The sequence below is a fragment of the Bos javanicus genome, chromosome 8 (genome assembly GCF_032452875.1).
Source record: "Bos javanicus breed banteng chromosome 8, ARS-OSU_banteng_1.0, whole genome shotgun sequence".
In the NCBI taxonomy this organism is placed as follows: Eukaryota; Metazoa; Chordata; class Mammalia; order Artiodactyla; family Bovidae; genus Bos; species Bos javanicus.
The window spans coordinates 49,509,571-49,531,802 of record NC_083875.1 but is presented as its reverse complement, the minus strand read 5'-3'; the positions used below and the strand labels follow the sequence as shown (position 1 = coordinate 49,531,802).

At 37.4% G+C, this 22,232-nt stretch overlaps 1 protein-coding gene across 1 annotated transcript in view; it reads right to left on the bottom strand.

Annotated features, from left to right (window-relative positions):
* Positions 1-22,232, bottom strand: part of TMC1 (transmembrane channel like 1) — a 114,687-nt gene that overhangs the window by 65,972 nt on the left and 26,483 nt on the right. The window contains exons 6-8 of the mRNA XM_061427074.1: positions 9,504-9,594; positions 7,724-7,805; positions 658-764 (exon numbers count right to left, since the gene is read on the bottom strand). Coding sequence (XP_061283058.1) covers positions 658-764; positions 7,724-7,805; positions 9,504-9,594 — 280 coding nt within the window. The remainder of the gene's footprint in view (positions 1-657; positions 765-7,723; positions 7,806-9,503; positions 9,595-22,232) is intronic.

Below are 22,232 nucleotides of genomic sequence, written 5' to 3'. Positions count from 1 at the left end.
TGTTAGGTCCCTACCATTTCTGTCCTTTATTTAGCCCATCTTTGCATGAAATGTTCCCTTGGTGTCTCTAATTTTCTTGAAGAGATCTCTAGACTTTCCCATTCTATTGTTTTCCTCTATTTCTTTGCATTGATCGCTGAGGAAGGCTTTCTTATCTCTCTCTCTCTTTGGAACTCTCTCTTATCTCTTATCTTTCTCTTTGGAACTCTGCATTCAGATGCTTATATCTTTCCTTTTCTCCCCTGCTTTTTGCAAAGTTGCACTAAATAGTATCTTTTTCAAAGCTAACTTGGCAAAATAAATACATGCAACTCACAAGATGTCAAAGTCTTTCTCTTGAGTAATTAATATTTGGGCATAGGGACCACCTTATGAATCTGATAGAATCTGTGAAACTTTCCACAGATAAATGTACATTTAAACAGGCACACACATTTTATTTATTATTTCAGGAGGCCACATACTCCTCAGAGAAGAATTAGGACCTTTGGTTGATGGACACCATTTTGAAGATTAATTTGTTACAAATACTATTACTCTAACAGCATAGGTAGCTAGATAGGCATTCTGCTCTTAAAGAGTGGACTTTTTTTAGTAGAGTGCTTGCATAAGAAGCTTGTTACAGCATGTTTTATAAACTAGAAGTCAGAATCTTACCTCTGGCAACATGATAAGGCTGAATGTCAGGATAAAGAGAACCATGTTTACTCCATACATCCATCTCAAAAAGAGGAAGTATGAAGCCACTGATGAGCCAAACTGACCTATTAAAAAGAAAATAAAAGTTTGAGAGAGGGGGCAAAACAAGACAAAAGCCAAGTCTTGGTGTCTTCCAAATTGAGTCATCTCATTGCATCATTGCAACACATTGATTTTTTTTTCACTTTTACAGGCTCTAGCATTTTTTTTTTTTTTCTATCCAGAAAGAGAAAATGTTAACATGATAAAAGTAGATGTGCATTCTGCACAATTACTACATCTTTAGAGTCCATCTTCCTGCCTTTTGCTCAGCAGCCAGAGTTGCCATTTGAAGAGTTCATTTTATTCTTTGAGTTAACACAGTTAAATGAGAAAATCTACATAAACTGGTTATGTTATTGAGCCCAAGCTCGTACTTCTCACCACACAACAGGTCAATAAACCAAGAGATGAGTTGTTGGTAATGACTTTATTCAGAAAGCCAGCAAGAAGATGGTGAAGTTATGCCCCCAAAGAACTATCTGGCCTGGTTTAGAAGTTAGGTTTCCTTTATACTAAAAGCAGAGGGAAAAAAGTCAAACACTTCCTAATTCCAGCTAGCTTCCAGAGGGAATGTGTTAATTTCTTCCTTCCTTTAGTCATTCATAGGTAGACCTGATGAGAATGTTCCTCATGAGCTAAACAGAGATATTTTAGCTTAATGCTCATTACCTGGAAGGCAGGATTCCCAGAAACAGGCCATTATGTATAATTTAAACTTACAGGCAACATCCCTTTAGTGGTTAACATAACAGAACACAAAAATTCCTCCCTATTACAGTTACTACAATGCCTGGCCAGTGGTTAGCTATCATTATAATTACTGTGCTTCTTCCTCTTTTTTCCTCAAGCAACAATATTCTTTCCATAGTTTACCACATCTTTTATGGAGAGGAGCCTGGCAGGCTACAGTCCATGATGTCACAAAGAGTTGGACATAACTGAGTGACGAACACACACACACATCCTACAGACCATTCCGTGCTGTTCTGAGCAGATGGGGCATTTCATAGATAGTGTAGAAGCTGAAGTCCATTCATTCATTTTTCACATGTTTACCTTCTGTCAGGAATTATCTTAGATGTGAAACATAATATCAGAGACAGGATTGCTGCCCTAATACAAATTATATTTTATTGAGGTGTGGAAATAAGAAATATGCAATAATTTAAAAAGACATAAAGAAGTATACATCCATCATAATATATACTACATTACATTATGATCATAAATTTATAAAAGTATATATAATAATTTATCCAGATCAGTCCTAGAGGGAAGAAGGTAAAATATTGAGAGGGGTTGCTTTAGATGGGTTTGTAGAGGAAGGTCTGACTCTCATGTGAGCTTGGCCTCATCTTAGTAAGCAGAGGCTGAAATGAAAGAAGGTAACATTTGAGCAGAGATCTGAAGTTGAAGGAACAGGCAGCAGTGTCCAGAGCTGGGGAAGAGCAGCTCAAGCAGAGGAAAATGCAGGGACAAATATCATGAGGGAAGCCAGAGCCCAGGACAATTGAGGAACAAACCTAAAGGCTTCCGGTTGGAGTACAATGAAAAAAGGAAAATGGAGATGGATGCAGATGAAGAAACCAAATGACAGTGGGTGTAGGGCCTCTTAAGGAAAGGTAAAAAGTGAGCGTTTTATTTTAAATGTGACGAAAAGTCATTGACAAGTGTTAAGCAGTGGGGGTGGGCAGGGAGACTTCACATTTTAACACTCACTTCAGGCCTGGGGAATTAATTGGGAGGGGACAAGCAAGAATGTGCTGTCAACTCACACCTCAGGTAAGTAAAGTGATCTGTCCAATTCTTATTGACGAAGAAAAACCAAATAAAAGCATTCTCTTAAATCAGAGAATGGAAAAGGAAGAAAAAACTGAATTTGAGTCTCAGGTTGAAATTTCACAGATTAATAAAAGCCAATGTCCTTTGATAATCATTTAAGATTCAATAGCAAGTTGCTAGTTTCCCCAGTCTTCCTAATTTTCATTTTCATTGCCCAAGAAAAACCAGGGAACATTCTCAGCTACTATCTGCATCAGGCCCTTTGTCCTGACTCATTCAGCAAAGCACCTCCTGGGGAACACTGGTTTTTTTGGGGTCTCTAGCTTTGAAGCATTGCTGATGGGGAAGCATTATTACCGGAGGAGGGAAGTTAGTGTGGAGCAAATTTCAGCCTCTGCTTACTAAGATAAAGCCAAGCTCATATGAGAGTCAGACCTCTTATTTCCAGAATTTAGTCCATTCTTTAGGTACCATCTTACTTACTCTCAGAACACAGTGACAGTTTTTATAGAAACTTAAAAGGAATTCAGTGTCTAATTGGACATTGTGCATGCATGAAGGCATGTTAAATTGCTTCAGTCATGTTCAACTCTTTGCAACCTTATGTATGAACTGTAGCCCGCCAGGCTCTTCTGTCCATGGAAGTTTCCAGGCAAGAATATTGGAGTGGGTTGCCATGCCCTCCTCCAGGGCATCTTCTTGACCCCAGGATTGAATCCATGTCTCTTATGTCTCCTGCATTGGTAGGCAGGTTCTTTACCACTAGCATGGCCTGGGAAGCCCCAGTTGGACATTTTGTATTTGGATTCATTTCATTTTGTAGAGGGGTACTGAGTTCTACAAAATTTCAAAAAGTGTGTGCTGTTGATAAACATGCCCGCCCCCTGCCAGGTGTTGTAACTGGATGCACTGGTCTATCTGCAGAAATGCTGGAGCAGATCCTCCTCTCCGAGGACATCTGATCATCCACCTGGCTCCCAGTGATTTCATATCATTTCATGGTTGTTATCTGTGTTCTCTGGTAACAACTACCCAAGGGCTGCCTCAGCCAGGTTCACTTATCATGTTTTATTGAAGGCAGTGGACTTCCAGCTTATTAGTCATTACAGTTATTCATTAACTGGAGAATATTTGTCTCTAGGTTTCCGTGGCAAGCTTTTCCCTGAAAATACATGTGAAACCCTCTGATATAGAGTTCTGAGCATAGGATACTGACCCATCCTTCCCTCTTTCCCTCCATCCTTTTTTCTTTCCTTCCTTCCTGGCCTTTTATGCTTTTGCTCTTCTAATTAGCACCATGGACCACCCTTTCCCACTCCCCCATACACAGTCCCTGGCAGATAAGTGTAAATATACCTAAAAGCAAAAAAGAAAAGCAAATTAAAATATTTCAGAAAATACCCCTTACATAATATATGGGCTTCTCTAGTGGCTCAGATAGTAAAGAATTTGCCTGCAATGCAGGAGACCTGGGCTCAATCCCTGCATCAGGAAAATCTCTTAGAGGAGGAAATGGCAACCCACTCTAGCATTCTTGCCTGGAGAATTTCAAAGACAGAGAAGCCTGGCAGGCAGGCTACAGTCCATAGGGTCGCAAAGAGTCAGACACAGCTGAGCAACTGAGGATGCACAAACACATCCACCCTATATATAATCCATATATATTATGGGTGAAATATACATTCGATCCCAAAGCTTATAAACTCGAGTTTTTAGACTTGAAAGTGGCTTCACCACAATTTTTTGGGGAGGTAGAGAAGTGAAAACTAAGGCTTTTCTCTGCAAAATCCTAGGTATAAAGAAAATGAATTGTAGGAAAATAGATTTCATCAAAGTTAGAGTGATCGTAGGAAAGATCCAGACACAGGTCAAAGAGACCGAGAAGTCCAGAAGGCAGTGTTCCTTCTGTGTGACATCTACCAATGGCAGAGGAGGAAAGAACACTAACAAAACAAAAACAAAGATCACAAAGAAGAGAAAACAAATCCATGGGTTGACATCAAAGTTCCATATGCCCTTTCCCTTTCTCAACACAAAAAATGAAAAAGAAAACCTTTTCCCTCTTCATATTCACTTAGCCCAGTGGTTCTATCCTCCCAGGGATTGTTGACTGAAACTGGCATTTCCTAAAAAAAAAAAAAAGAAACCTTTCTACAGTGTAGCTAAATGAGCATAATTAAAAGAACAGTAATTTCCATGTGCTTAGACTTATTCTTGTAGAAAGTGAAAGTGAAGTCACTCAGTCGTGTCCGACTCTTTGCGACCCCGTGGACTGTAGCCTACCAAGCTCCTCCATCCATGGGATTCTTCAGGCGAGAATACTGGAGTGGGTTGCCATTTCCTTCTCCAGGGGATCTTCCCAACCCAGGGATCGAACCTGCAACTCTTATGTCTCCTGCATTGGCAGGCAGGTTCTTTACCACTAGTGCCACCTGGGATAATCATAGTTAAATTCATTTTAAAAATGTTTTTTTTAAATACTATTTTATGCTATATAGAATAAATATGCAATGAATGTGTGTGTGAGAGAATAGATATACGTAATATCCATCAAACAGCTAAGGCTGATCAAATTTACAAATCTGGATTGTGCCCATCAATGACCAATTCCTTTCTCTTTAATCTAATGAATAAATTCTGTTTCATTAGTAAATTATTAATATATTAAAAGTCTTTGGTATTTATTAAAATGAAGTCTAAACCTTATACAATATTCTTTTTCCTGAATTTTCTTGTGTATCTTTTAAATTAATGTTAAGGTTTCATATCTCCCTCTGGATATTTATTATTAAGACAGAGTAATTTGTAGTTTGTCATCGTGATAATTTCCTCTTGAACAGATGGGTAATAAGACAAGCAGATAAATATGAGCATTTCTAAATGGGAAAAGACCAATTAAATTACCTGCTGTAAAGTACAATATAAATACCATCTTGTTAGGCAAGGATTCAGAGCACAGTTTCTGTCAAACTGATCTAAGGATGGGGAATTAAATGTGGCAAATTTAATTTACATTTTTCTGGAGCCCTTAGGCCAGCAGGGAAACATGTAGTTTAAACTCTGTGCTTAAGGTTGCCTGTCTAAAGCTATTTCTGGTCTTAAAAAAAAAGTAGTCTATCACACCTTAGTTTTTTTTTTTTATGTCTCCTGTTTCTGAAAACTGTCTTTTTTTCAACTTTTTATTTTGTATAGCTCATTAACCATGTTGTGATAGTTTCAGGTGAACAGTGAAGAGACTCAGCCATACACATACATGTATCCATTCTCCCGCAAACTCCCCTCCCATCCAGGCTGCCATATAACATTGAGTAGAGTTCCCTGTGCTATACAGTAGGTCCTTGTAAGTTACCTATTTTAAATATAGCAGTGTATACATGTCCACCCCAAATGTCCTAACTATCCCTTCCCCCAACCATCCCTGGCAACCATAAGTCTATTCTCTAAGTCTGTATCACACTTTAACTTTGATGCTGTAATTTACTATTAGGAAGAAGTAGATTTTGATTCCGAGAAAGGCTTGTAATCTCCAGCTTGAAAGAATTCAATGATTTAATCCATGGTTTTCATAGTAATACAGGAGTCAAGTAAGTATAGGTTATATTTGTACTCCTGGAGTACCAATGTACAGCTTCTTCAGCAAAATATGCAATCCAATGTGGTTGATAAGGTGCTTCTCAGCAGGTAACCATGGGGTTTTAGGCAAGGTCCTTTTACAAGGCTGGCATAACAGTTAAACTCCATGGCATCACCATATGACACAAAACTTCACAGCAAGAATTATCAAATCTATTTTTCATATGAAAAAAAGTTGAAAGTCAACAAGTGAGTACCTGGTCCACATTAGTATTGGGATCCAGGCCCTACTGGGATCAAAATGGAAACAGCAAGAGTTTTAGAAATTTATTTTTCCATTTCCATTTGGAAATTTAATTTTATTCAGCACATTCATTAAGATCAAGCATATTCTAGGTCTGGGGGTCCAGGAGTGAACAAAACAAATGTTCTGCCTTCATATCTATTGGAAGAAATGAACAAGATGAAGTGAAATGACTGTATTTTTCATTTAATTATTTTATTTATTATTTATTTAATAATTTATTTTTAAATTAAATGAAAAATACTGTATTTTAGATAGTGATAAGTGTTGAGAAAAATACAGCAAGAAAGGGCTGGTATAGGAATATGTGGGAGGAATTAATGAGCTGATTTATTTTATTATGTATTATGTATTCGATTAATAAGCTGACATATTTTAATTCATTGCCATCTGATGATGAGAGACAGAGGACTGAGAGGTAGTCACTCCTAAAACGTGCCCAATCTTGTCAGTGAAATATCCATCAACTGTGTTATCTCCCTATGGAGCCTCCACTTTAATTAGGCAACACCACATTTAGCCAGCAGGAAAATCTGCCCTGCTATCTGGAGGGGTATGGAGGAAAATCAGATTCTACTCAAAACTATTAGAAATCAGAATATAACACAGGTTATGCTCAAAATCATATTTACAATATTAAAAAATTTTTATCTTCCTTATTATAAGCCTAGAGCACTATAATAAATAGGTTTTTGATTGGGTATATTCTCCTGCTTTCTCTGTACACTATGAACATTGTACAAAATGAAGGCACAATATGATATTCGGATAGTGAGTTTCTGGATGATTATTGCTTATTCTCCCTTCAGAGGTTTGAAAATGATGCTTTAACATTTCTTCACTATTTTTAGATATGTCTCATTTTGATTATTGTCTAACATCCAAGTGAATGTATATTTTCTTTTTTTGATATTTCTATATGAATTTATTTTAAATTGAAGTACAGTTGATTTACAATATTTCAAGTGATTATGTATTTTCAATGTCATGTTCATTTCCAAAATAAAATCTCTGCTTTCCCAATGATATGACTCAATGTCATTGTGCACAATACTGACTTTCATGTGTAGAAGAAAATACAAGGTCAAAATGAGAATATTTTGGTCTAATGCAGAAAAGGAGAGTGGAGTCTCCAGTGCTGCAGTTAGTAAGTGCTAGCAAAGCTTCACAGTGAGCAAAGAGGTCATAAAAATGTCTTTATTTGTTTGTTTTCTTGTTTTCAATCTTTTCAGTAGTACAGGACTGAGAAAACCACCTGATAAGCTTATGAGACATTTATCTAGGACAGTATTCCTCATCTAATGAGATAGAATGAGCACTTACTTTCAATTGCCTTGATTTTATTTTCCCACGGGACACAAGCAGCTTTGAAGTTCTCAAAATCTCGGAGAAATTTTGCCCATTTCTGAAAAGAAAGCCAAGTACAACAGTAAAACCCAACTGCTTGTTTGTTAAGATGTTTATCCCCCATACTCATCCCAAAATATCACATGACAATGAGCTTGGAAAGATTGCTCTGGCATCACATAGTGCTTTTTGTAAAAGGGGAAGATGCTGGGTTTCACTTGTTCTCCTGTTCCCCACCTACTCCTGGACCAATTTAATTAAAAGATATTTACTGGCTCTCTGTTTTACAGAAAACATGCCAACCACTGAAAATGATCTGTTTATTCTGCTACACAGTAAGAGAGCAGGGACTGAGTTAGCACCTAATAAGGTATGTGTTTAATTAAATATTCATTGCATGAAGAAATTAAGGAACTATAAATAAGGCACAGTTCCTGCTTTGAAGGGCTTCTAGGTCAAGTACACTGTACAGTATGTTAAGTGCTATGACTTTTCATTCTGGTAGAGATAAAACAGTTGTCTAAATGGAAAGGCACGGTGTTATAGGAAAGGGAAGGAAAAAAAAATCATAAACTAGTTTTTGTAAAAGATCTTCCTTCCACTTTATCCAACAATGTTGGGTTACCCATAAGAAGAAGAATGAGGATGGGACAGATAACTTTGCATATGTATAGATGATGCTGGGATAATGGATGAGCTAAACAGGCATGTTTAGGAGTAGCTAAATAAGATTTGATACGAGTCTGAAGTTCAAAAGATTACCTAAACCAGAAACAACTCAAATATTCATCTATAATCGAATGGATAAGTAAATTACAATATCTTCATATGATAGAATATAACATATAAATAAAAATGAACTATAACTCCCACGACATGGACATATTTCATGCAAATAACATTGCTCAAAGAAGCAAGAAACAAAAGCATAAATACTGTATGATTCCATTTATTTAAACTGTAAAAACAGGTAAAACTAATCCATGATATATAAGTATGTATCAGATCTACCTATAGATTTCATATTTAAGATAAATAAACTTTATTCACAAAACTCCATCTCTATGGGAACATATTTAGCATCAGGTGGTATAACATTTGTAAAGAGGAGATAATAATGTCTACATACCTACTTTGCTGTGAGAATTAAATGTGGAAGCACTTTTATAATAAGGACTCAATTTTTATAGAAGGATTTAACTCAGTGCTTGGAACATAGTAAGTGCTAAATAAATGTTAGTCTCTTTTCTATCTTTTCCAAAAGTTTATATTGGCATATCATTTGTTTTCTCTTATGTTCTATCCAATTTATAGTTGATGTACCTAGTAGAGAAGAGTTATATGGCTCTGTAACTTGTAGACATTTTGAGAAAGAAACCTTGATCCAGAACCACATAACTCCCAGGGAATGAAAATGAAAGGGGCACAGTCCATTACATTTGGAAGTGATAAAATTATACAAGTCAATCTTTTGCCATAAATCAATGTATCTCAACTTATTTTTCACTTTAACTCCTTTAAAGAGCCTTTCAGGACAAAAAAAAAATTTTTTTTTTTTTTCTGAATCACCCCTTTCTCCAAATTTCAATAACACAGAGTACTGAGTATCTAGTATAACGTGCCTAAGTATACACGTAACATGTTGGATTTTTTTTTCACTCTCTCAGAACAGAACCAATTTTACAACCCCTTGGGGCACTGTGGCTTCCACAGAGCTTATATGGCATCAAACTGACTGAGCTATGAAAATACTTACCTTGGCCATCATCATCTTAAATGCAAACCACTGTTTCCCTTTTCCTTTCCCAAGAGCCCCTTCATTTTCACTCACAAATTTTTTTGCTTCCCTGAGAAAATAAAACAAAATAAAATGTGGGTGGAGATTTATATAGTATATAGGTAGTGGATATTTAATTTTATTAGGTCTACTGCTTTATTTCTCCTTGACCCTTTTAAACTCTTAACAAGTGACTGAATTTCATAATCTTGGGATTTGTAAATGATGTTTAAGTTTTAAAATCTAGCCAAGTGTTTAAGTTTTTAAAATTCTGTCCAGGAAGAATAAGATGTTTTAGTCTCACTTGTTAATCAGCTGGAGTTATCAAAAAGCAAAGAATTTATGCTAAACATCAAAATAGAGAACCCCAGTTCTCATTTCTACCACATGTAAAATTGAATCTGAAGTTTATTTCAGATTCTGGCAGTCAGAATGTTTATTTTAAAATACTTTCCTTCTTTTTTAAGGATTGCTTAAAAAAAAAAATAGTGCAGAGAGTTTGGGACAAACTGACATAGAACACACTTATTGACCTGGTATTTAATCTCATAAAAGCAATTATGACTTAAAACAGAAAAATCATACTATATAAAGCAAAGGGGTTTAGGGAAGAGAGAAAAGGAAAGGAATAATCTTTGGCCTCACATTCTCAAAGGGTTTCAAATTTAAACTTTAACATTATTCCCAAATATTTGTACTTTTACAGTAGTCACATCAGTGTCTTTGTGTGCGTTAAAAAGCATCAACTCATCAAAATGGATAAAGTGAACATGTTAAATACGCTACAACTTTTATAACCTTTTTTAGTCATTTTTGCTATCGTTGCCTGTTTGCAATTTGGAAAGAATTTTACAAATAGAGGCAGTCCAGGCTTGCCCTGACCTCTCAGGGGCCATAAAAGTCATAACCCAAGAGAACCAAGAGATAATCCAAACCTGGACATTGGTTCTACAACACTGTCATCAGTTAGGTGGCCCCTCAATACATGACTACAAACAACACACAAAGTATTATTTAAAAGGTGAAAGATGAAACTTCATCCTTAAGTTGATGAAGGATATTTTTGTGTTCCTCAGAATCAGTGCTAAACTCATGATTTTACAATAACCAGTGATCAAAACAGCACATGCCTGCTACTTTAGCCGATAACTAAACAATGGTGCCCTATTATTCACCCATACATGGGCACCTACCCATGGTCTGCCATAAAAACACAAGCACAATGGAGAAGATTCTCTTCAGACATCAGACTCCCCACATCATTTCTTTGATGGCAGGGACAATATCTTACCCTTTTTTTCTCCCACAGCACTGCTCACTACTTGGATCATAAGACGTGTTTAGTAAACGTATTTTCAAGTAAACTTGAAATAGACATGACTGGCATAATTCAGGTAGATGGAAATAGGGAAGTGTCTAAAAACTGTATTATCCACATCAATTAATGCTCAAAGGCAGTCATTCTAGACTTTGGAATCACACCCTTCTCTCCTGCCTTCTCAGAAACTAAATAGGACAGCTTCCTAGAAATGAAGAAGAGTTATTAGGCTGGCCTTGTGAAACACTCTGACATTCAACAGGACTTCTGGGCTGTGAAGATTAATTGAAAAACAGTTTCTAAAACATTCTACAGTCTAGGATGTTTGATAAAGCCATATCAACAAGTATAAACTGAACTCTCATGGCTGGGTTTTAAATGCAGGCAATCAAAAACAAGCATATCACAGTTAAACTTAAACTATGTGTTATAGAGATGAGAAGACAGAAGTGAGTATGGTACCTAACAGACACTTTATAAAATGCTGAACTGATATAAACTGAAAATCAAGTAACCTGAGTTTAACCCAGCCTCTGTGATTTGTCTCTATAACCTTGTCCATGTTTTTGTCACTCTCTATACCCGTGCTCGGAGAAGGCAATGGCACCCCACTCCAATACTTTTGCCTGGAAAATCCCATGGACAGAGGAGCCTGGTAGGCTGCAGTCCATGAGGTCGCTAAGAGTCGGGCACGACTGAGCGACTTCACTTTTACTTTTCACTTTCATGCATTGGAGAAGGAAATGGCAACCCACTCCAATATTCTTGCCTGGAGAATCTCAGGGACAGGGTCACACAGAGTCGGACACGACTGAAGCGACTTAGCAGCAGCAGCATACCCATGCTGGGGCTTCCCTGGTAGTTCAGACAGTAAAGAATCTGCCTGCAATGCAGGAGACCCAGGTTAGATCCCCTGAAGGAGGACATGCTGCTGCTGCTGCTGCTGCTGCTGCTAAGTCGCGTCAGTTGTGTCCGAATCTGTGCGACCCCATAGACGGAAGCCCACCAGGCTCCCCTGTCCCTGGGATTCTCCAGGCAAGAACATTGGAGTGGGTTGCCATTTCCTTCTCCAATGCAGGAAAGTAAAAAGTGAAAATGAAGTTGCTCAGTCGTGTCCGACTTTAGCGACCCCATGGACTGCAGCCTACCAGGCTCCTCCACCCATGGGATTTTCCAGGCAAGAGTGTGGGTTGCCGTGTCCTTCTCCAGAAGGAGGACACGGCAACCCACTTTAGTATTCTTGCCTGGAGAATTCCATGGAGAGAAGAGCCTGGCGGGCTCCAGTCTACAGGGTTGCAAAGAGTCAGACACAATGGAGCAACTAACACTTTCACTTTCTTTCATACCCTAGCTGAGGAGAATCCTGTTTTTCCAAAGAAAGTGCACTTGCTCAGGACTTGCACACACCTGAGCAAGTTCTGCACAGATTCCTTCAGTTACTGTGTAGCTTTTAACAGGTCCAGGATTCTCAAACAAACAAAAATTGAACAAATGCTTCCTGCTTGCTTGGGTGGTGGTGAAAATCTAAGGTGTGACCATAGATGTGAATGCGCTGAAGGCATTACTACACTGTCAGTTCCACTGTAACACTTGTTTTGAAACCAAGAATCTGTTCTAACATGATTGTTATATTATGGAACAACCTGAACATAACACAAACTTTGTGTTTGCTTATGTGTGATTTTTATCTACAAGAAACGCTAAATGAATGCAAAAAAAAAAAAATCACATCCACCTAAACCTAGAAGGGTATACACAAAACATACACACCTCATCAACCAGCTACTTCATGACATCCCATGTTTCAGAAAAGCCACATCCATTCAGAGCTGACTTACAATGACCCTGCTTCCAGGCTTCACAATAACTCACAAACTGAAGTTTTACCATTTCCACAAGCAAACTTCAGATCTTTTTAAAGGTAAACAGCCATATTTATTGCAATATTTATGCATTTCTCAGCCATTTAACATGTGTAAAATGTTGCTGCCATTTTCTTAAATTTCTCTTTTTAAAATATGTCACCTATGATGTTCCTGAATGTTATGCCCCATTCCCATTATTCTGTAAGCCCTGTAGTTTTCATTACCCAATTTTCAAGGTGTGGTGATTTTTAGGAACCCATTCATCATGTTATAACAATTATTTGGCATCAAGAATTTTGAAATTCTTAAGACCAAGTATATGTAGGAATTATCACATCATTCTCTATAAATGGAGAACCAAAAATTCTTCTTAGTAGTAAAATCAAAATTTGTTTTTCAAATGTAATAAAGTGACCACTTTACAGACATATCCATAGCTCTTGATATTTAGGAGATAATTAAAGAACATCAGTTTGGCCTATTAGAGTTATATTGCTTTCTATTTGAGTGGCCAATTAGAAAACAAGACTGCTCTAAGCAATCAGAAGTGTAAAGGAATAGCTAATCTACTCCATAGGTTTTAAATTTTGTGAGCTGATAATTATGTTACAGGAACAGTAAACTAGCAAAATTTAAGAGACAGGGAAGTCAAGGTTATAAACAAGTTGAAATCACCAAAAAATTAATTGTAAATTAAATTATAAAATACAGAAATTTATTTATATGGCTTCCATAAGAGTTTTTAAATCAGTTATTACATACATACTTCTCCTTTGAACAATCTAAACAAGTTTTTATTTTTTGTCTCTTAAATTGCCAAATTTTCCCTGGTGCTAGGCATAGTTTCATATTTGTCTTCCAGTATTACCCTACCCCACCCTCAACATTCTGAGTTTTCAAACAAAAGTCTGGACTTCACTCCACTCCATATAATTTCAAGTATGAATTTTTTTCTCCCAGTAGCTCAGCTGATAAAGAATTCGCCTGCAATGCCGGAGACCCCGGTTCTTTTCCTGGGTTGGGAAGTTCCCCTGGAGAAGGGCATGGCAACCCACTCCAGTATTCTTGCCTGGAGAATCCCCATGGACAGGGGAGCCTGGCGGGCCACAGTCTATGGGGTTCCAAAAAGTCAGTCACAACTGAATGACTAAGCACAGCACAATGCCCTACCCCCTCCTCTATTCTCCAAGAGGTCTTCTCCAAGTTTCATAGTTTCATACCTAAGGGCTCCTTGGCCAGCCATTCTAGCTCCTCCTGCTCCCCACTGCCTACCAAGGCCAAATAACTACCAGGGGTAGTGGGCAGAGAATTGTTAAGCAAGAACAGAGGGGTATAAGCATCTTGCTCCTTTCAAGCATAGAAGAAGGGAAATTGAGGTGGAAGAGCTCAGAGAAAGAACAAACCTTTACACTGTTTTCAGGGCTGACCTTTACAATTAGCTGGCATGATTTTAGGATGGAAGAAACTAGCATCACCCAATCCCATCCTTCCTGATAACAGATTTCTTAACCAGAAGACAATATCTTCTAACTGTGCTGTTAGAAACAAGATAGAAAAAGAAAATATCCAATATGGAGATAAACACTAAGTGATACTTATCACACTAAAGTAGCCATAACAGATGTCAGAATGCAAGAAAACAAACAGCAGAGTCTTTGAAAACCAAAAGGCAAAAAAAAAAAAAAAAAGTTTTTAATATTTTTCTTGTAATGAATCTACTTTCCTACCCATTTGTATTGTTCTAGATAATTTAAAGGGATTTTTCTAGCCATTTTTTATGGCTAACATGAAATAGGTTTTTGTGGATAAATTCTGAATACCCACTAGCCTCAAACCAACCAAATATCTAACTGAAAAACGTGTGTCATCTCCTTGAACTGCATTCAACAAAAGCTGCCTGCCAAGTCTGTAATGTAGTCTCCATGTCTCAGAGCTCAAACCCCTGGTACAATATGCACAGCTCTCTGAGCTGTAACCCCAGACCCAGGGATAAATAATTGAGCAAGGTCTATTTAATGACAATAATACCTGGCTTCATCATTCATTTATCAACCCCTTTTGTTGGTAATTAGAATAATAAGGTTTCATGGGTGTTCAAGAATGCTTTCACAGTTAGTTGAAGGAGCACACTTTGGCCTAACTTACAAAATAGATAATTTACCCTTAACACGTGATACAACCCTGATTCCACAAGAGAGTTAGGACACGCTATGCTGCCTTTGACACATTCTCATCCCAGGAAACGTGCTCCTCATTTGGGTTAGATTAAGTTGACTTTTCTTTCCTCTTGTTTTCAGTTTGATGGTATCATTGAGCAACCCATTTATTGCTCAAGTAAATGAAAGACATTTCAAAACTGGTCTTTAAGCCAACTGTCATCAAAACTTGTGCTCATGAACACTACTTTCCAATAAAGCAACCAGAAGAATGAAAAGTCTTTTTCTAATAAGTACCACCATTAAAAAAAACAAAAAACAAAAAAAACTGACCAATTTAAATTGACTAAAACTTAGAGCTCTGACTTTTCCTAAAATATTACTGAGTAATTGAAAGAAAATTGAGGAGATAAGAAGATAGTCTAATGTACAGAAATGGAAAATAAGGATTATAGGCCTTCTTAGATAATATAACTCCATAATTAGACTGATAGAATTCTTTTAAATCATCCTAATACTGGAACTGATGATCAAAACATGTGCTTTTAAAACAAGGATGCTGGTGACAGTAGTCATAATGGGTAAGATGTTCAGCTGCTTCATCTTTAAAATAGAGATAGTAATAGCTATCCCAAGGGTTGTTTATGCTTTATAAGAAAGAATGTCTGTAATGTGTTTTGTAATAATGTATGTAATGTGTCCATGGCAAACAGGAAGATCACCATAAACAGTAACTATCATTAACAGCAATAGAACTAATAGGGCTGACCAATTTTGTGCTGACTCTCCAAATAAGTAAAAAGTTGAGGACTAGAAACTTCCAGGCAGTTGCAGAAAGCCAGTCCATTTCCCCTTAGACTGTGACCCTAGTGAGATGTGAATATAGTGGGAATTCATCTTATTACCAAAAAAGCAGGAGAGAATTCAGCTTTACATCTGAGACCTGATGAGGGGGCCCAGGTGTCTGGTTTCAGAAGCCCCAGATACAATGCTCCTGGGAGGAACGCTAGGTGCCAGCCCAAGTTCTGCTCCTGCCATTCTGTGCTATTGCAGAGAGTACAGGATGCTTGGACCGCGGGGGAATCTGTGATAAGAGACAAAAAGAGCCTCCCTGTGGCTCAGGCAGTAAAGAATCTGCCTGCAATGCAGGAGTCCTTGGTTTGATCCCTGGGTCAGGAAGATTCCTTAGAGTAGGGAATGGCTACCGACTCCAGTATTCTCACCTGGAAAATTATATGGGCTACTGTCCATGGGGTCACAAAGAGTTGGAAACGATTAAGCAACTAATACACACACTCTGTTGACTAGGACCACATTTCTATTCAATTCTGTGATCTGTATCATATAACTGAGACACAGATTTGAATCTTGGCTCTGTCACATAATATTAGCCGTGTGCTTTTGGGGAGCTGTTGTTGATCCCAAACTTTCTCGCCTATAAAATATGACCAGGGAAAGTCACAGCAATGACAGTTAATGTACTGAATGTTTGCCATAAGCCAGGCAGTTTACATCCATCATCTCATTTAATCCCCGCCAAATCCTGCAAGGTGGGAATTATTTTTATCCCCATTACAGAGATGAGGAAACTGAGGATTAGGTCAGTAAAAGAGGTGTCCAAATTTACCCAGACAGTAAGTGGCACAGCACAGCTAGGAATTGAGCTCAGTATCTCCAGTTTCCTCAGAATAACATTATTACTTACCTCATGGGATTGGTATGCTGCTGCTGCTGCTAAGTTGCTTCAGTCGTGTCCAACTCTGTGAGACCCCAGAGACGGCAGCCCACCAGGCTCCCCTGTCCCTGGGATTCTCCAGGCAAGAACACTGGAGTGGGTTGCCATTTCCTTCTCCGATGCATGAAAGTGAAAAGGGAAAGTGAAGTCGCTCTGTCGTGCCCGACTCTCAGTGACCCCATGGACTGCAGCCTACCAGGCTCCTCCGTCCATAGGATTTTCCAGGCAAGAGTACTAGAGTGGGTAAAGACATATAAAAGTTGAGACAGCATAAACAAAACAGTTTCTTGGTATACCAGGGTTATATGGTACCTTTGATTAGTATTCAAAAATATTTATTATTTTTCTGGGGAAATGTATTTGATACACTGAGTAAAAGGCCAGAATAAAGAACGATTCTGACATGACTCAGAAACTGAGCATGTATGTACGCTATCTTTACAACTCTGTAAAAATTGTATGTGCCAATGACCAAAGACTGGGCAATTATGCAAATAACTAGTTCCTCTATCTTCTAAACGTATAATATTGTCATACAGTTTTGTTTACAGTAATAAAATAAGATTTACGGTAATAAAATACAGGGTTTTTTTGTTTCAAGGCACTGTGCCATATGAAGGAAAAAAAAGAATGTGGTTCTGTGCTTTTCTGTAAGGCATTTCTAATTTCATAAGAAAGCTAAGACATAGATAAATATTAAGGGAATCATTTAATTGCTACCAAATGAGTAAACTGTGGTGTTGAAGACTCTTGAGACTCCCTTGGACTGCAAGGAGATCCAACTAGTCCATTCTGAAGGAGATCAGCCCTGGGATTTCTTTGGAAGGAATAATGCTAAAGCTGAAACTCCAGTACTTTGGCCACCTCATGTGAAGAGTTGACTCATTGGAAAAGACTCTGATGGTGGGAGGGATTGGGGGCAGGAGGAGAAGGGGACGACAGAGGATGAGATGGCTGGATGGCATCACTGACTCGATGGACATGAGTCTGGGTGAACTCTGGAAGTTGGTGATGGACAGGGAGGCCTGGCGTGCTGCGATTCATGGGGTCGCAAAGAGTCGGACACGACTGAGCAACTGAACTGAACTGAGTAAATAGTAAAATTAAGGGCTGGAAAAAGTCAGATGAAAGAGTAGGCTGGTTAGAAGGAAACTTGAACAAAAGGATTCAGATACATAGTCAAGGTTGCTGGAAGGACATTACAGTGCAGGGAACTGGTGTGAACAATGGTGAAGAGATGGAAATATATCTGGGGCCTTCAGATGGCTGATGAAGAAAACAGTCTAAGTGCTTAAAGGAGGAGTAGGCATGCCCAATGCCAGGTTAAGCAGTGCAGAATTCATTCTGATGTTAATAAGGACCATGAGCATTTTTTTAGCGGGAGACTGATAAGTGCAGTACAGTATGCTATCTGAAAAATGTTGCAACAATGATTTGCAAGATGAATTAGAGGAAAACCAAGAGAGGCTGGATGTATTAATAACTTGTTTTCTAACGCCTTTATACAACCTGCTTCCTCTTTCTGGAATGCCCTTCCCCTCTTCGCCACATGATTTCCTCCTTTTCATTTTCAGTTCAACAGCCAGGTCCATACTACAGCTCTTCCATAAGCTCTTTCCTGGTTTTCCTTTCTAACACTTACCTCCAGCCACATGTCAGGGTGATTTAACCTCTGCCCTTTATGTAGTAATTACATCACATACTAAAGTTAACCCATGGTCCATTTTCACCTCTGCACTGGGATTTCTTTAAAGCAAGGTCCATTGTCTCAATTTCTAATTTCCCAATATTTAATATAGCACCTGGCATAGAAGTAAGTTTCAACAAATGTTATTTGAATGAATGAACACCTCCAAGACTAGATGATAGTCTGCTGTGGGATACCTGTGGGATCTTTTAAAAATTCCAAAGGCCAAGTGTCCCCATCTCCAGTCCACTTAAGTCACAGTCTCTAAGGATGGGACATAGGCATCAATACTTTTCAAGGTCCTTAAATGATTCCAATGTAAACAAGTTGAGGATCAAATTCAGAACTAAACTAAATTTTATTTGTTGAGACTAGTAAATTTAAGAGATTTTTATGTGGCCACACAGTTGCTGGAGGGTTGGGCTAAAAAGTTACTATATCAAATATGATTATTTTGGTGACCCCTGGCATTGACAATACTCTATGTATTTTGAAACATGATAAATTTATTTTGGTGAATGACTTCATCTTGAAAAATAACTAGCTCACTCTATCTTGTATCCCTAAAGGACAACTGAAAAATTTGTTTTTTCAACAACTAAAAATTTCTGAAACAATCTGAAGACAAGCAACAAAGAACACCAAAAATGCTGGCTGAATATTCATATAACCTCTTAGCCTGTATGTGTGGCTTATTTTGGTCTGCCTCCTTTTAATAGCATCATTTCACAGATTTAACAGATTTTACATATATATTAGAGAGAGAGAGATCATTATGACCTCTAAACATTTCATCAGCAATAAACATTATAATGATCTGTTTTTACCAGCTCTGATGACATTCATGAAGATATGTCAAAGCTAGCTGCTGATATTAGTTAAAAACTAAAGCAAAGCTTGGGTAGGTCAAACCTGTATTAAGTTCAAAGTTACTACCCATAGAAATTCTTCAGAACTAAGATAATTTCTTTGCTCCCTGGGAGTATAAAACAATGCTAATTTTCATGGCTGGCTTAAATGTCAATTAAAAACTCAAACATAATTTAGTTGTACCCTAGAGGTCAGTCAGGCATCTCAGAGTAATTTTAGATGAATCAAGGGAGAAACAACATAGCTGGGCTTTAGTAGTTTAATAAAGAAAGAAAGAACACTAGATCCTCTTTCTACTTGCTGATTAAATGTTTTCCTAATTCTATTCTACCTGATTAATTTAAAAATCAATTTATGTTTAACAGTATTCCTCCCATGGATGGAGGAGCCTGGTAGGCTATAGTCCATGGGGTCGCTAAGAGTCGGACACGACTGAATGACTTCACTTTCACTTTTCACTTTCATGCATTGGAGAAGGAAATGGCAACCCACTCCAGTGTTCTTGCCTGGAGAATCCCAGGGACGGGGAGCCTGGTGGGCTTCCGTCTACGGGGTCGCACAGAGTTGGACACGACTGAAGCGACTTAGCAGCAGCAGCAGCAGCAGAGAGAGGAGAAAGAAGACAATATAGATTTTCCCAGGAGGTAAAAGTTTGTGCTGAGTTTTAGATATTGGTCACAACATAAACTAGTTTTCTGCTTTATGAGGACACCAAAAAATTTTAAGATTTGTAAATTGTCAGCAGAGATGATGTGCAAATGAGTTGCTAAAAAGAATTCTTTCTCCATCTAAAACAATCTATAACAGTAACTTTATAAATATCTCTCCAGATCTTATTAAGCTCTATATCAAGGATTTTTTGTTTTATTTTTGTTTTTGTCTTGTTTTAATGAATCAATGAGCATGCAATTAGCAGCACTAAAATCTGAAAGTAGGGGTGGCATTACATGGGCTGCAGAGTTCTGGGCCATATCCCTAAGACATCTAGGTATATCCCAGTATATTGCTATTGCTTTGACTTTGGGGCAGAAATGAGATTTAAGAAGACCAAGTCCTTAAAGACACAAATGAATCTTAAAATCAAGAGGTTAAGAGTAATAAGAAAAGTGAAATATAAAATCTCATCTTGACTAATCTTAACCCCAAAGATTTTCAAAATGGCAGAGTATCCTCTCCCTACCTTCATTGTGGGAAAATTATACTCACAATTAGGTAGAAATAGCACTGAAAATGTAGATTGCTACACATAGATGTAAGAAAGACCTATCTGAAATTCTGATCAACAAGGAAATTTATTTCTATAATTTTTTATTCTCCTTTTTACTCAGCCATTTTTTCTAAGTATTCATTGAGTGTGTTTTATGTTTTTAGCAGACTTAAGTGGTTCAAAAAACTAAAGAAACATGGAGATTCCTTCCTGAAGCTTAAACCCTATTAAGAAAAAATGAGATATAGGCCCACAGAACTGTTATACAACAGTACTAGACAGCCTTGAAGTGAAAAGGGAGAGGTTAGTGGAGGCTTGAGAGCTTGTTGAAGACATTGTAGATGAGATAAGAACTAAACAAGACATTAAAGGGCTGATAGACTTGAGTAGGCAGAGAAAGGCATTTCAGGCATAAATTTGCAGAAATTTCCTCAACAAAGGAGACATTTCCACCATGAATATCAAGTATAATCTCGTATTCTTAGATACACTAACATTCAGGGATTGGTAGACAGACTGTGCTAATTTCGCTTGGTTGGTTTATATGCATTCTAATGAAGCATGTTTAATGAATTCTGAACACTGTGAAACAGACGGATTCACAGGGCACTGCCTCAGAATGAGAGGAACCATTCTGTTTTGAAAGTTTTGGTAAAATATTTCTGCATAACACCTGTGTGTTCATATTTAGTCCCTGGTCAACATTTCTAAGTATTGTGAAATATTTTTCTTCAAAATTTTGTGTGATGATATTTAGGAATGCTAGAAAGCCTTAGCTTTCTGTTAGAACAGTATGTTCTGTCTTTTGATCCAAGAGTGGGCAAGAAACTTTAAATGATGGCAGTTCAGTGAACTCTACAAATAATGAAGACTACCTGGTAAATTGCTTGCTACAAGATACACTTAGATCTAGGTCTCTCCTGAGCATTTGTCAACACAACTTACGCAAGGTCATCCACAGAGCATAGTATATTCCGATGTGAATTAATCTTTCTGCTGAGCTGACTTGGAGTCTTACTATTTCAGTCTCTTTCCATAGCCTTCCTTCTAAGCTTTCCTGACCCATATGACCAACCACTGGCCAAGAAACACTATAATAGTATGCTTAAAATATAAAAATTAATTCATCCAAAGAATCACGTATCTCTTATAGATATTTGAATGTGAATATGTATGTATATGGTCAGTAGCATATACATACACGTGTGTACATATATTACAAAAGCATAATTAACAGGACTATTTGAAAGAAATAATTTATATTTAGTTTAAAATTTTCTAAAATCAGGACATCTTAGACATAATATACTGAATATGAAAGACTATTCTCCTTTCTTCAGCTCATCTTATTTTTTATGATATTCTAATAGACTGCTCTTTGAATTTACTTTTAGTATATGCATTTTAACAAAATGTAACCATTTTTGTTCTATAGCCATAAGCTTATTTAAGTCCCCTGAAGTACTGTTCTACCAGCCATTTCTTGGTTATATAGATAAAAACATTTTCAAAAATGCCTTAGTTATTCTCTTTTATTATAAACCTGATAAAGTTAAGGGTTGTCTTCATAATTAGTATCTTATCTGATATCTGTATCATATTTTACCCAAACAACAAGGACACATTTCTAAAATTAAGTTTATTTTGTGCTCATCATGTGCACAGTTGCTTTCTTTTTACTGTTAATATATTACATTAAATATATTTAATAGCATTCTTAAATACTAGCAGAGACATTACTTTGCCAACAAAGGTTCGTCTAGTCAAGGCTATGGTTTTTCCTGTGGTCATGTGTGGATGTGAGAGTTGGACTGTGAAGAAGGCTGAGCACCGAAGAATTGATGCTTTTGAACTGTGGTGTTGGAGAAGA